The 16,000-nt window shown below is 38.5% G+C and overlaps 1 protein-coding gene across 2 annotated transcripts in view; it reads left to right on the forward strand.

Annotated features, from left to right (window-relative positions):
* The window catches only part of dscamb (Down syndrome cell adhesion molecule b), a 119,721-nt gene extending 108,230 nt beyond the window's left edge, over window positions 1–11,491 (forward strand). The window contains exons 27-33 of one of the 2 annotated variants that reach the window (XM_055028454.1): window positions 1,726–1,902; window positions 2,821–2,851; window positions 3,087–3,202; window positions 3,290–3,454; window positions 5,489–5,689; window positions 6,134–6,436; window positions 10,094–11,491. In XM_055028454.1, coding sequence (XP_054884429.1) covers window positions 1,726–1,902; window positions 2,821–2,851; window positions 3,087–3,202; window positions 3,290–3,454; window positions 5,489–5,689; window positions 6,134–6,436; window positions 10,094–10,608 — 1,508 coding nt within the window. In that variant the 3' untranslated portion in view covers window positions 10,609–11,491. The remainder of the gene's footprint in view (window positions 1–1,725; window positions 1,903–2,820; window positions 2,852–3,086; window positions 3,203–3,289; window positions 3,455–5,488; window positions 5,690–6,133; window positions 6,437–10,093) is intronic. The other variant, XM_055028455.1, reaches the window with a different exon arrangement.
* The last annotated feature ends 4,509 nt before the right edge of the window (window positions 11,492–16,000 follow it).

The raw sequence follows: 16,000 nt of genomic DNA on the forward strand, positions 1-16,000 counted from the left end.
GAAGATGAGATGAGAAGTTTTTTTTTTTGGAAACCACATTTTGGTAAATGCTGACACAAAGTTATTGAAAACAGTGGTAGATGAGTAGCAAAGGAGTTCCTGATACAGTATGGCATTGTTAGGGAAAACCATTCTCAATGTGTTATTAAACATAAAGCTTAATGCGAGGCACTAGTAGTCTGAAACTAGGAAAGTGTCTATGAAACTGACCAGCCAAGATAAATCTACAGGCTGTGTTTAATCCTGTAGATTTATAGATCAATATTAGGCTCAGAGTTTTTATATTGCAAACTTCTCTGCAGTTCTGCCTGCATCCAGCCTTGGAAGTGCAGAAAGAAAACTCGGGTGGCCATCAGACTCTCTGCAGGCCATTGGGTTGCTTTATATGCCTTTCAGGACTGCATTTTGTGTTAACTCAGCAAAAAAAAAACCATATAACCTGTCAGAAAAGAAGGGAGCTGGTGACGCCCCCGAGGTGCACTCAAGACTCTCCTCTTGTTTCTGTGTTTTTGCAGAACTGTGTATGCTGTCTGTTAGTTTGTCATGAGTGCATGTTTGTGCCTCCAGGCTAAGGCATATATGAGGGTGCTGTTGTCACTTTGACAGCGAATCGATAGCTCTGCTTCTCAGGCAACATAAACTCGGCATTCTCCTACAAATATTGTGTCTTAAGTCTTTTCTATTTTAACCAGAAAGACACACATTTACTAGTCACTTTATTAGGAACACCTACTAAGCTTGTTGTCAAGTCAAAGCATTTAGGGATTTCCACACGTTGAAGACAACTTGCTAAAGTTGAACTGAGCGTCAGAATGGTGGAAATGTATTTGAGTGACTGTGAAGTGAGCACAGTTTATACAAAGATTATGTTGTTCCTATCTTCTGATGTCTACCTCCCATCAAATAATGCTCATGCCACAAGGTTGAAGTTTTCTCAAACCAGTTTCTTGAATATCCCAGTAAATTCAATGTTGCTCCAGTCCCTTCCGCAGTCATCAGATTTCATTCAAGCAGAGTACAATCTGCAGCAATTGCATAATGTCATCATGGCAGAATGAACCAAAACCTTGGAGGAAGGTTTTCAACCCGTGATGACTAAAAATTAAGCCACTTGTGAAAATAAAACAAGGTTCAAATAAAATCTGGGAACTGCCATAAAGCTTCAGAAAAAATGTCAGGAATAAAGTGTCAAACATTGATTTCCATATAACATCAGATCTAACCAAAGCACTTGACCCAATTAATTGAGAAGGTCTGTGGAAGATTGTGACCAAATGTGGGTGTTCGGAAAAATTCATAAGTGCAGCACTTAGATAATTCCCTGTTAGATAAAGTGCGGAAATAAAAAAAATTAAAAAACTAGAGACTAGAGTCTCTGTGCACATTTACCTAATAATCTTGCAAATCCTACATCTTAAGGGAGGAACTGAGCCACTGCACACTCTACTGTATAATGGACAGGAGGAAAATTCAATAGTATCTGCAGTGTAATAAAAGACATAACATTTCAATATCCAGGAATAATTAGTTTTTAACGTGCACATAAAAATTGTGCAAATGGAAAATTACTTATCAAACTATATTTCTCTGGAGTATTTGATCCTTATGATTCTTTACTGTGATACATAAAACTTATTCTTCTTTTCCTCCACAGGTTTTAAGGTCATGATGAGGCTGGTGTTTGAATTACACAGGAAATATCTAACAGTTTTCATTTCTGCCAAGGTACCATCCCTCCTCTGCTGAAGACAGGAGATCCCATCTCAGACAACATGTCAGGCAGCGGAGGGCTGAAGATGGTGGTGACCATCACCTCAGTTCTAGTTGTGGCTGTGCTTGTTTTCATAATGCTAATGGTGCTAAAGAGGAGACGGAGGGAGCAAAGGCTCAAAAGACTCAGAGGTAAATCTTTACCAATAATTTACCAATAAAAACCTGGACAAGTGTATCATCTGCTGCAATTTACTGCATTGTTTTACGCCTTAAATAGATTACAGGTATCAAAAATCCAAATTGTGCTCTAATTTATGTTTAATGTTTGATACTTCATTCAAATTTAAAAAATCTAACTGTTCAAGAGATGATTCAATTCACAAAGTAGTGTTCTTTGCCACATCTCCAGATCAGCTAATCTGTTTGGTACACATAGTAAAACCCAATAATGTTGTTTTTTTTTATTCTTTTGCATTTTATTCTGGGAAAATATAGACTGTGTCTGAACCCTCATGAATATGAACTGCAGACAAAGTCAGAGATGCACAAAATGATAGATAATACCTTTTTGAAGGTGCATGCTTGAGGCTTACATAACATAGTCATAAAGATAAAATAACTCCATTTATGAACATGAAAGCGTCTTCATGAAGGGTCATGACTGTCATTAGGTAAATAATGACACTCAATATAAAGTTGACACTTTTAATGCAACTTTTATTATGACTTTGCATTAAAAGCGTCATTGTTTACCAAATGACACTTTATGTCAACAGTCATAAACATTCATGAAGACTCCTTTGTGTTCATAGCAGATGTTATGTTGTGTTTATGATAGTGTAATGTCAGTCTTATGCACACCCCTTCAAATAAAGTGTTACCAAATAATGCATCCAGAAAACAACTGCAATAAAGGCAAGAAAGATGCTAAAGTAAGTTTGTATTAAGAAAGTTTGAGTGTGTGTGTGTTGTGCAAGACTCTAATAGATCTGAAGTACATTTCAGTAAGAGGAATCATCAATGCTTGTAAAGTATTCCCAGTTCTGTACCTTCACAACTCCGACGGGGCTGTATATGGTATTAACCACCTCTTTGCTGACTTCACAGATGCCAAAAGCCTGGCAGAAATGCTGATGAGGTATGTATTCCTAATTTTGATTTGTGCACGCTCATTTGCTTTCAGACAGAACATAAATCACTCGGCAAGCCAGACTTACAGCCCCGTTCAGTAAAACTCAAATATATTGTTGGTGCTGTCCTTTCACCTTCATTCAACTTCTTGTCAGCTTAAGTGGAACTGAGTTTGCGTTTCTCCAACACAAGAGTCACAATAGCTAAGGAGATGACCTGGCGTTTTTTTTTCCCCTTCACAGTAAAAACACACGGACGCCAGACACGGTGAACAAGCAGCAGCAGACACTGAGAATGCACATTGACATCCCCAGAGCACAGCTCCTCATTGAAGAGCGGGACACAATGGAAACTATTGGTAAAATGCTTGGGGTGGAGCCCAGTTTTCTCACTCACCATGTGCTCCACTCTCACAGTTTCCTAAACCCTGCTTCCTCTCTGTTAGACGACAGGTCCACTGTGCTGCTGACAGACAATGACTTTGGGGAGACCAATAAGCAGAAGTCTTCCACGGTGACCCACACAGTCCACTACCAGTCTCTGTCTCAGGCCACTGGGCCCCTGGTGGATGTATCCGATGCCAGGCCTGGAACCAGTGAGTCCCACCACCGTCAGTGCTCAACATTTATTTCCTTTACTACTAACAATGTGTGGTTATGTGTTAATGACAATAACAAAACTGTTGTGCTCATGATGTGGTATTGTGTTCTATGTTCTTGATTTGAAGCTGTGAATCTAGCATACAGTCTTTCATGTTATAACCACAACCTAAAAATTGATTGAAGACTAATAGGCAAAATGAACTTAAAAAATAGAGAAAGGTGCTTCTACCAATCTTTTACATGTTGTCCAACCTTTTTGCTTCTTCTTTATAAAAGATTTTGAAAACTTTCTCTTTTTTTCCACTTCACAGCGTTGCACTATTTGGAGTTGGTCTGCAACAAAAATCTGAATAAAACACATTTATTCACATTTATTTTGTCACAGTTTGTGACAAAATCCCAAAGTGTGTAAATGCACTTTTGCAGACTTTAGTGCTGGAGTAACTTGGCTCAGCTACACAAAATACACAAAGGTGATAAACCTTTATTGCACTTTCATCTGAAATATATGTAAAGCATTAAGCCGCTCCACCTGTTTTATTTAAAATGGCCCTGTAAGGGAGTTGTCTTACAACGACAAAGTTGTTTCTGGTGTTTAAGCTCTTCTGAAGCCAAACTGATGAAGAGTAGCGATCTTCATTTCTCTCTTTTGAAAGAAATTTTCCCATTGATGCCCACAAAGCACTCTGTTTAAAACAGCATTAGGTGCAGATTTAGGTAAACAACTAGTTCTGCAAGCTGATTGAAACATTTAGTTCTTTCTTATTCTTCTATCATTTTTCACAGCTGATCTGCCAGTTCACCTACAAATAAACAAATGTGAAGACAGGAGACAGAACGATGTTTAATTATTGTAAATAGACATACAAACACTGGCACCCAGTCTAGTCTAAACCGTGGCCTTTAGCACACAAGCAATGAGTCACATGACCTGACCAGAGTGAACTCATTGCTGACTCAGAGCTTTTCTTCTTTCATTCTGTCATTTCATCCCTCCATCTCTGCTGACTACTGTTACCAGCTTTATTCTTCTCTCTGCATGGATCTGGCCTCAGACCTTTTCTAAATGGTTTTATTATCATCCACTCCGGTAGTGGATGAGACACCTGCAGCATGCTAGGGTCAAGCTGAATGAGACAAAGGTTTTAGGTTTCTGGAGTTTGACAGTGGTGAAAAAAATATTTGTTGAGGGCAGAGAAAGCAAACAAGAAAGATGAACTGTATCAGAACAGAAGCTAACACATCCTGCTGCCTAAATATGCTAAATATTGCACATTACCAGTGTTTCATAAATATCCTGTAAGTGAATGTGAAGAAGTTCCAACAGACCAAGTTACAATCTTCATAAACAGCTTCTTGAAAACATGAAAACTTAAAAACTGTGGTAGACCTGTAGCCAAATCAACTGCACAAATATAATCAGGAAACAGTAAAGGTTATTCTGTTACAGAAACAGTAAAATCAAGTCCAAACAAGTTGTTTTCTTTGTCAAAGCAGATTGACCAATTAAAGTTTTGGATAATATTAACTAGTTGGTCACTACTGTCAAAAGTTCAACAAAGGTTTATAGTACCTAGGTTAAGAAAAGTTGGTGTGCTCCTTTTGAATCAGGGGAAATAAGAAATTAAGAAATTGTCTTGCCTGATTAAAAATATTTGATAGATACTTTTTCACTAAATTAATCCAAACAAGGATGCGAGTTAACACAGATCTCCATTTTAAAGGATTTAAACGGAGTTGCAAGGATTTTGATTCAAAAGCAACAACATTAAAGTAAAATTATGACCTAAATTTTGACTCACATTTAGTTTTATAATGTGTATTTAAAAGTATTTGTATAGTTGGGTTGCACATCTAGCTCCATCACTAAAATGTCCAGGGCAAAGCACTTTATTGTTTCTGTCTTATTTAAATTTGTCCTGAACTTTTGCATATCTAGTGATTGATTGTTTATTCCTGAAGCGTTGATGTATGATGATTTGCACCTGACAGCTGCTAAGCTGAGCAACACAACTGACCTTTACCCCCCTAATCACTGCTAGACCCCACTGCCAGACGCACTGCCAAAGCTGGACCTGCTGCAGCACGGAGCCGCTACGCCAGCCAGTGGACTCTGAACCGGCCGCATCCCACCAGCTCCTCACACACCCTGACCACTGACTGGAGACTCCCCACACCGCGCGCCACTGGATCTGTGGACAAAGAGAGTGACAGCTACAGCGTCAGCCCCTCACAGGACACAGGTAGAGCCGGAAAAGATGGAGAGGAATACTACAAAAGACACACAAACAATATGAACCCAGTCTGTTTTTAAAGCTGGAATACAATTTCTGAATATGTCAGAAGTTGTATTGCTTTGTGAGATTGCAAAAAGCATTAGTAGGGAAGATAGCTCTTGTTTGTTCATGTTCTTAATCCAAAAATGTTGGCTTGGTTCTTCATTTTCTTTAAACCTTAGACTGTGTAGCCCATTCCTGCCTAATAATATTACCTTTTGAATCCATCATAAACCCATTCCATTTATCTTTACTTTCCCCAGTATGTTTTGCAGCACTGGTCAAAACAAATCAAAACTCCCTTGAAAAACACAATATCAGCAGAACAATAAATCTAAATTTACCTTTAATTCTAAAGAAATCCAATCCAACACGACAAGTGTATTGAAATGCACTCCTCCTTATTATCAGATCGCGCACGGAGCAGCATGGTCTCAACAGAGAGTGCATCTTCCACCTACGAAGAGCTGGCCAGAGCCTATGAGCACGCCAAGATGGAGGAGCAGCTCCGTCATGCAAAGTTCACCATCACAGAGTGCTTCATCTCTGACACATCGTCCGAGCAGATGACAGCAGGGACCAACGACTACACCGACAGCCTGACCTCCAGCACACCATCGGAGTCGGGCATCTGCCGCTTCACCGCTTCCCCGCCCAAACCTCAGGATGTTAGCAGGGTCATGAACATGGCCGTGCCCAAGGCGCACAGACCAGGTGAGGAAGTGGAGCTTAGACAACAACAGAGTTACAGCGTTTGTTAGAATGGCCCAGTTAAAGTCCAACTGAGAATCAGCGGCGTAGATCAAAAGTGTTCAGCACCTTAGAGACTTATTCCAACATAGCTGTAGCTATAGCTGAACATATTTCTGAAGACAATAAAACAACATATTTAACCATTTATAAGGATATTTTGTATGAACAGTTTGAAGAGGCCATTATTCTTTTATGTTATACATCTTTTGCATAGTAATCCTCCTTACTTTTAAAGGAAGACAATAGGTTGAAACACATTTTATTAGCTTGTTAATAACCTGTCTGTGAAGGCTCCTTAATTAACTTTTGGCCAGCTCCTCTTTTAATTGCACTTGGTTTAGCTTTGCATTCTGTTTGTGTCTCATTAGTCTTTAGACTTCTGCTGGAAAATCAGGTAGTTTCATTAACCATCACTCAGTATATATCAGAAGAGCTATCTGTGCCTTCAGTTGCCTTGTTTATCTGTAGCTTTCCATCTTAAAAGACAAATAAAGCCCATCAGACTTCATGATATCATAATTACTACACGAGATTTCCTAATGCCCTCCTGGCATGTTTTATTGTTAGGGATTTTTTTCCCAGGAATTATTCCATTTTTTTATAACTACACATTAAAAGCTTTGTTTCAAAAGCCATTTCAAACTGTGAATATGCAGCATGGTTGCTCGCTTACCTTGTATGAACCTTAGCTTCTCTGTAAACCCATCAGTTACTTGATCCGGCAGCCCCACGGAGGCAGCTGACCACACGCCATGCACAAACAGCCCAAACCGAAAAACACTGTGCTCTCTGACACATGTGGACAGCTCGTCCATCACCAGTCCTGCTCTCATGTGATAGTCTGTCTGGGACCACTGATAATTAGCGGTGCTGGAGGTCTCCTCTTACGAGGAGCAAAAGAAGAACTTTGGGTCTGCAAATGTGCCGGAGGTTCCCCATCAGACAGCAGCCGAAGACATCAGATCTCCTTCTTAAGTTTCAGGTCTCATTATATCATGAAGTACTGGGCACAGGACAGCAGGCATGTCTGGCAAAGAGAGGGCAGCTAAAGGCTATCTGTCAACCTGATCTCAAAGTATTGTAACTGAGTACAAAACAGCACTTTGCTGATAAAGGGGAGACTGATCATGATAACCACAGGCTCTTTGCTTGTCAGATCAGAGTGAAGACTGCGGACACTGTGGTCTCACTTACACTAAGAAAACAATGCACAGATTTAGGATCTTAATTGGCTGTTACATTTTTGTGCTGTTAATGAATCACATATTACAAGAAAAAAAATCATTTTGGTTAGGTCAATGTAAGCTGAATAATTGTGTAAAGCTACATACAAGACACTTTAAGTATTATGTGTACAGCAGGTGTAAAAACACTTCTTGAGTGTTTTCTTGTTTTCTCTCTTTCCTCCTTCCTCTCTATTTTTATCTTCCTCTTTCCCTTTAATTCTTTGCTCCACCTCTCTTAATTTCTTAACCCCAAAGCTATTTCTGATGATAAAAAATGGAACTAAAAATCACATTTTTGTGGCCCAAGAGTACTTTTGGCAAAGGTTTGGACACCCATACTGGCTTCATGTTAAATTTGTGCAGTAAGGGGTCATATAGTCTCACATTTCGAAAGTCTACTTGCTCCGATTTGAACTAGAGCCAAATGAAAAATAGGAATGACTATGCAGTTAAATGAAATTAAATGTGAGGTATTAGCCTTGGACTATCCATCTCAATAATAATATATTAAAATGATTAACTAGAAATTATGTTAAACTGATAAAATCCAACAGTATTTGGATGCACGGCAGTGAAATAGGAAGTTACCTTCAGCTTTACTATCATCTTTATGACTTTACTGAGTGAGCTAAGCTGATGCCAAATTTTATAAATACAGGAATACAACTGAAGCTTGAGTCAAAATGGCTCAAATCTATGAGATGCACAGTCAGTTTCTATGTTCAGTTTTAATTCCCTCTGTGGCACAACAGAGGAACGTGTCACCTTTAGGTAGCCCTGTAAACGTGTTGTATGACACACAGATGTGTTATACAACACAGGATATTGCCTGTAAATATCCTTCAGGTACTAAATGGTGTTTCGATGATGCATTTGGCGTCTCATTGCTGTACCATTCACAGTTTACGAACTGATTAATTTTCAAACTTCATTTCGAATGAGCTCCCTGGGAAACACATGAATCTATATTTAATTCAATTAACGCTTCAAGCCATTCATCATGCTTGCCGGCACTAATGGGGCTTATCCATAACCAGAGTAATTTATTCATTCTTCCTATGAACCCTGGAATCCACCCCCTGAGGTCACACACTGACTAAATGTGCAGAGGCGACCTTGTCTGAGCTTGCATTAGTGCAGAGATTCTGGCAGGAGCTGTGACTGTGCACATATAGCACACGTACCTTATTTTCGTACATGTGTGGGTTGTGTGTGTGAGGGTCTTCATGTGTGGGAGAGATAATGCGTTAAGAGCAACTTTAGAAGTGAATGGTGTCTCTCTAATTATGTGCCAATCTCTGCATCTGTGAAATGGTAAAATGTCGATTCTGTCTGAGCTGCTGCAGAGAGCATCAAGTGATCTGGACATCTGAAATTATATTTGTGCTGAATTACATACAGAAGGCAATGCATTTAAGAAAAGGAAAGTCTACTCCTCTTTTCCTTTAATGTATCTGATAAGATCTTTTAAAGATAAAATCTTATCTTGATTTAACACACGTTTTAAGTTTGACCCAGCTAATTATGGCTGAGGTGTTAGTCGAGGTTTTTACAACAGTGCATCCAGCATGTCACAAGAAAGAAGGGTTAAAATGAACCCTATGAAGTTTCTAAGTTGTACAAATTGAAGTATATCAGAAAAAAAGCTCACTTCCTGACCCCCATTCTAATTCAAAACATTAACTTTCATGGCTACATCAGTTTCTGATAATTACAGAAAATATAACATTTCCATTAGATCTTTCATGTTATTCTGTCATAACAACCAGAGCGACAGGAAGTGTCACAGCTGAATTTGTCTAAAACAAGTGTTGACATTTTAAACTGAAAACAAGGAATAAGATTAATTGTGTCCATGTGAAGCATCCAAACTTGCTCAAAGTAGATAGGGGCTCTTCCAGTCAGGCACCAATAAACCGGTGGTATCTCAGTACCAGCCTTTAGTTAGGCCAAAGGACTGTGTAGGTTTAGGTGAATGCTATTCTATACATTTGATCCTGCCGTACTTTTCTATGAATCTGTTACTCAGACCATTTCTGTTTCATTTATGTTTCAGTAAATGTTTCAGACAGGAAGATCATTGATTGATCTCATCACCATGTCCAATCTATGTGTTTCAACTTCAAATAACAACACTATGTAAATTAGCAACATTACAGAAGTTTATAAAATAGTGTTTTGCCAGTTTTTTTTTTTTTGCCTTTAGCATCAGCCTCCTGACTAACTTATTTACCAGAATCTCAAAAATTATAATCAATAAATTACAATCAATTGATTAATTGATTGACATTAATGTTAATGTGTTGTTACTTTATTGTGTTTTCAGTTTTCCCAAACATCACAGTAATTATTTCTAATGCTGCTTCCTGCTTCTCTGTGTGTTGCCTCCCAGGAGGAGAGTTGGTCCACTTACCGCCCTACCTCCGTATGGACTTCCTGTTGAACCGTGGCGTGCCTCTGCCAGCCCGAGGAGGGGGGGTCAGCAGCAGTAGTGGCAGCAGTAGCAGCGGGGGAGGCGGTGCAGGAGCTGCTGGACCGAGCGGAGGTGGTGTTGGTGCTGCCGGGGAATCAAGAGGAGGCGGAGGAGCCATGGGTCAGGCCTGCCTTGAACCCCAGAGGAGTCGTACCCTAAAGAGGCCTCCTCCGATGGAGCCCACACCCATGGAAGTGCCCTCTCCCAGGGAGGTGCAACAGTGGCAGCCAGGAACTGCCTCTACCCTTCCACACAGGGATGTCCGGGAGAGGGGGGAGGCCCGGGGCGAGGTCCGAGGAGAGGCGCCCCCCTCAGGAGATTTAGCCCAAGCACAGGCTGCCAAGCTCAGCACCTCACAGGAGTCACTGCTGGATTCCAGAGGACACCTGAAACAGAGCAACAACCCTTATGCCAAGTCTTACACTCTGGTATAACACTGGGACACACAGGACTGCTTCAGACAAACAGGACTGCTGCAGACACAATCTGAGAGGAAGAACAAAAGACAGACGACCGGCACAGGAAGGACAGATTACCACAACAGAAACTGTTGTACATAGAGCTGTTTCTGACATGCGTCTAAAGTGGATGCTTTTCTTTGAGTCTGTCTTTCTTTCTTTGACTCTTTTCTTTCTGTCCTCTCTTGCTCTTCACTGATGCTTTCACACGTTTCTTTCTCTCACAACCTGCTCCTCTTCAGAAAGGTTTTCTCTCACAGTTCTTATTTTCTACTTGAGTATTCTTTTATTCTAAAGTGACAAAATAAGAGGATGGCCAAAATGATTTATTTAAAATTTGAGAAAGATTAAAAAAAAAAAATATTGAATTTATATCAAGGACAGTTATAGTCATTAATAATATTATTAATATTGTATAAAAACAGAAAATATCTAAAAAATATGAAAGGGAAACGGAAGAGGACTCTGAAGCACTCTGCAGGAGAATGTTGCTTTCTTAATTTATTTTTATTTTTCATTGTTGAAGTGTAATGAAATATGTGATTGGGTAACAATGAAGATTTTAACACAGCGAAGAGCCCATAGCGGAGGAGGAAGCGTGATGCCAGACAGGACCGCCAATGCTGACCAATCGAAATGTTTTTCAGACTCCCTGACAACTTGCATGGCGACTGATCAAATGACAATTACTAGGAATGGCTGGAAATCCAAAAAAAAAAAAAAAAAACAAACAAAAAAAAAAGATAATTTTGTCACTCTGAGAAATTATACAATGTGAATATATATAAAGAGAACACTTTTATTTGTGGATATTATGGGGAAAATGATTTGGTTAATAAAGTCCTTAGTCTTGTTTGCACACATTCAAGTTTGATTTACACTTTCCACAACCTTTTTTTTATTATTATTTGTTATTTTCATTATTATTTTGTCCAGGAAAGACTGGTGGATGAAAAAGGCCTGGTTCACAGTCTCCACTCTGAGGTGTTCTGTTGGGTTCAGGTTAGGACTCTGTCTGGGCCAGTCAGGTTCTTCAAAACCAGAACCTGCTTATTTGTGTCTGGATGGACCTTGCCTTGGCCGAGTTCATGATCATAATCAAACCTCCCCCACAAAGTTTGGGAATTTTTCAAAATGGACTGGTATCCTGCAGCAGTGGGAGTTTCTTTCACTGAAACCCAGGAGCCGAGCCTCAGTCTGGAGAAACGGAGGTCCAACATAACAACCAGACTTATTCCTCAAGGTCCACTCACCTCACTTTGTGACTGAGTTGAAGTTCTTTCCAACTGCTTCCACTTTTTTACAGCAGATTTTCTTCATAGTTTATTTTGCCACAACAATTAAAAGTGCTAATAAATATTGAATGCTTTATATTAGCCACTTTCACAGCATTCTGTAGTCGCTGCATATTGGATAATTAACTCAAGAATTATAAGCAACTTCTTAGTTTCCCAATTGTAGTTTGAGTTCCAGTAGACGTATTAATAGCTGCTGTGAGTCATCAAAAAGGTACAAACCCAGAATTGAGTCCAACTAAGTTAACGGCAAATGAAGATTTAATCAACCAGAAAATGTGTAAAAAAAAAAAAAAAGAAAAGAAAGGTTGAGGAACAGAGGGGAGGCAATGATGTTAACCTTGAACGTAGGTTTTTATAAAAACCTAAGTTTGACAATCAAAAAATATGAGATGGTGACGGGTATCAAACTCAAAATCATCCCACAGACACAGATCCACACAACCTGCTAAAATGAGGGAAAAAAACAATGAGGCTTATTCAGCATTTTTGATTTTCAGTGGGAACAGCTCAAGCAGTTTATTGAGACATTAAAAATTATTGGACTTGGGTGAAGTATGTTTCATTAAATTTAACCATCGCATCACTAATCTTTTTACATTTTCATGAAAAAAATTAAACTATGTTCAATAAAAGGCAAAACATATTACTCAAATTTTGAATTTAACTAAACCACCATGGCAGTCAATAAAACAAAGCACATTTTTGAAATTATTTGGTTTTGTTTTGATAATAACCGCATTCAGCTAATCAGAGAACCGAAGTTAGTGTACATCAAGAGAGCCCAAAACAAGTTCCTGAGAGAAATCCTCCAGCTTTTTCTGAAGGTGCAAATCTTCTCCAACTCGCCTAATGGACAAATTCTCTCATTGGTACTTTATTCAGATTTGTAGAGGCTTACAAACGATCTATTTATTTGATTCAGATGTGTTGCATCTAAAAGTTGCAAGGCTACTTGAGCTACTGCTCTTCAGGGCTAGACTTAATATATTCAAATTAATTAATATGTCTTTTACAACTAATTTGCTGTTTAAATTTATTTAGTTTACGTAAATACTACCATTTAGTTATATATTGAACAAAATAATACACCTGAAGTTTTGTACAACCTTGTTCTTCAACTCAAAAGCTGCTAAAGTGATTACTTAAGTAGATTTAAGAGGGTTATTTAAATTTTGATATAATGAAACTATTTTGTGGTCACTTGATCTTGTTGTGAATATATACAATAACAGGAAATCTTGGCTATGAAGAGTGACTTTGACAAGCAGATAAAACATTTATGTCCAGTGTGTAAGCTTCGATCAACAGATGGCACTGTACAGTCACTGAAATCACAGTTTCCTGAGTGATGAAGGTGCTGCCTTTCAAGAGGTGGAAAAAGATGGTTCAGCAAGAAAATCATAAGTGACAACCCAGATTGAAACATCAGGAGTAACCCAGCAGTCTGTTTCATCATGAGCCTGCCACTTGCAGTTGCACACTGTGCTGAACGAGGTGAATTATTCATCCCAGAGCTTACACTGGGACCTCGATCGGGTTTACACCGACATGGTGATCCCCGCGGCGCCTGGAAATTTGAATGAAACAGCAGAGACTCCATCCACACTGAAGCTAACACATACTATCTCCTCCTTCAGGGAAATGCATGCAAATCAGGGCACATTAGTTTCTTCCAAGATTGGTTCAGGACACAAAACAGTAATAGCCAGGATTCAGCTTTGAGTAGAGTGTTTGCATGCAATGCAAACATTCTGCATGCTTAAAAACTGGCTGCCAGCTGCTGATTTGATTGCATGCAATTATTACAAATCATTGCAGGATAAGCACAACGTACTGTGAGCGGAAATGATTACATTTTCTTTTTACATCTGTAGATTTTCCTCGTAGGTGTGTCTTGCTTAAATGGAGATGGATAGCCCACCTGGATACTGAGCATACATTACTGTTGTCCATTTGCCCTTTCACATTAGGAAGAGCTGGAACTGGAGTGTTAATTAGTGACTTGCCTTCTGACTGCAAACCATCATCACACCTCCCACTGCACTGGGAGGTGTGATGATGTGATGACACTTGAAGTGTCCAGCTTCAACGTTCCTGGATTTTGCTTCTTTTCTTATCAACATATATGTGACCTGTAATCTAAAGATCATTTAAATTGACTTCTCCTGAAGACAGGGGTTGTGGAATATGTCACAACGTGTTGAGCAACTACAATGTTAACAGTGGAGTTTCTTTAAGTCTCCTTTTACATAAAGGGTATTTCAGATGTTTGCAGCACTTAGCTTATTCCACCAGTATATCAATATATCATTATTAGAAAAGAGTAACTGATGAATGCTAATGTTCAGTATTTACTCCTTTTTTCAAACGTCTCTCTAACCTTGTTTTACTGTTTTCTCTGTTAAATTTGGAGATCATTTCCTGCTGACTGGGAAGTATTGTTTTGCATGTTTTGGATATATGCCAGCAACAGCACACATATTACTAATCAAAGGGCTATTACACTCTTTTGCTAACCTTGGCGACAGGTTTGGGAGAAATTTACACAATTTCAATCAGATTGGATGGCTCACAGACATGATTGTAATGGATGATGTAGGATGGAGAAAAAAAGTAAGTACTTTTACCTTGGTTCTTTTATTTTGTTTTTAACAAATCCTGTATCAGACTATATTAGCATTCAGTTTACTTGGTTTTTAACCTTATGGTCTAAATAAACAACTTTTGCAATCCCCTGAAAAAGGTGATTGATTCACCTTTTATATTCACCTTTTTCAGGGTGAATAAAGGGTAGAACATGAGTACATGTTCTGTACTGGCAAACTGGCTCAAGTTTTATTATTATTTGATGAAATTACCAGATGGATTGGAAATAAATATGGTTTTAGTTTTGCTGTCTGTTATGCAGTTCTGGAGGAAGCTGAACAATACAACTTTTACAATATTTAAAACAGTCTTTTTAAGTTTTATCTAGCTTTATTTACCAAGAGAAACAACTTTATGTTGGTAATATTATTTAAAAATGTGAAAAATGTTTTTGGATTTACCTCTTACAGCCTATTCATTTTAATATATGTTGTAGATTAATATTGGGATTTTTATAGTTTTTTTCATTACCTAATTTTACTTGCTATTTTATTGCAGCATTATACACGGGTGTCTGCAGTAATCAGGAAGCTTAAATTATTGGAAATGAGCAACCCATGAATGTTAATATCTAGAGGAACGTCTTTCGATTTTTCCCCTAACCGTCCAGGTGAATACCACAGAGTGACAAGAAAAAGTCTGATGGCGTCCCTACTGTATTTCATAATGAGGTGCCTGAAGAGAAGGACGAAGGGCTGTAACTCACAGAGAACAAAACGGAAGAACTTTCCCCCTGAGATCACACAACACTTCCCTAATCAGGCTCGCATTCGGCTCTCTGTGGCCTCTCAGGAACTGATGAATGTTGTTTTCTTTACTATATACTCATCATGTTTATCTCTTATCACTAGTTATTCTCCTGAACACAAGTACAACATCTTGGTAAGATTATGTAGTTATTTGGATGTGTGAATATGATATTTACCGTAAATAGTATGAAATTTAACAATATAAAAGTTTTGTATCACTAAGGTCACATTTTTCCATTCCAAATAAGAGGGCATTATTAAGTGAATTTAAATTTCTTTCAGTGTAAAATGTTTGTCATCATTCCAAAGTATTCTTGTATAACAACAACCCCAAGATACTCCTTATGTTGTCCACCCATAATATACCCAGAATGCATAGTTGTTGAACTAATTGCTAGACTAAACATTGATCAATCCTAGGTACCAGATCTATGATATATTATTCCATGATAGACAGAGTTACTTAGGAAAATAAATTTATTTTCATTTCTATGATGCCAGAGGAAATAGATTTTCCCGCAAAGTTACTCTGAGATGATGATGATGATTATGATGATGATGATCAAATGGTCAGCATACAGGGACAGATTTATTTTAGACTTTTATTCATTCATTTGAACTTGTCTATTGTCAGGCTGCAATGATGCCATTTTTCTCCTGTTTACATATGCATAG

The sequence above is a fragment of the Poeciliopsis prolifica genome, unplaced genomic scaffold (genome assembly GCF_027474105.1).
Source record: "Poeciliopsis prolifica strain line A6 unplaced genomic scaffold, Auburn_PproV2 SCAFFOLD004, whole genome shotgun sequence".
Classification (NCBI taxonomy): domain Eukaryota; kingdom Metazoa; phylum Chordata; class Actinopteri; order Cyprinodontiformes; family Poeciliidae; genus Poeciliopsis; species Poeciliopsis prolifica.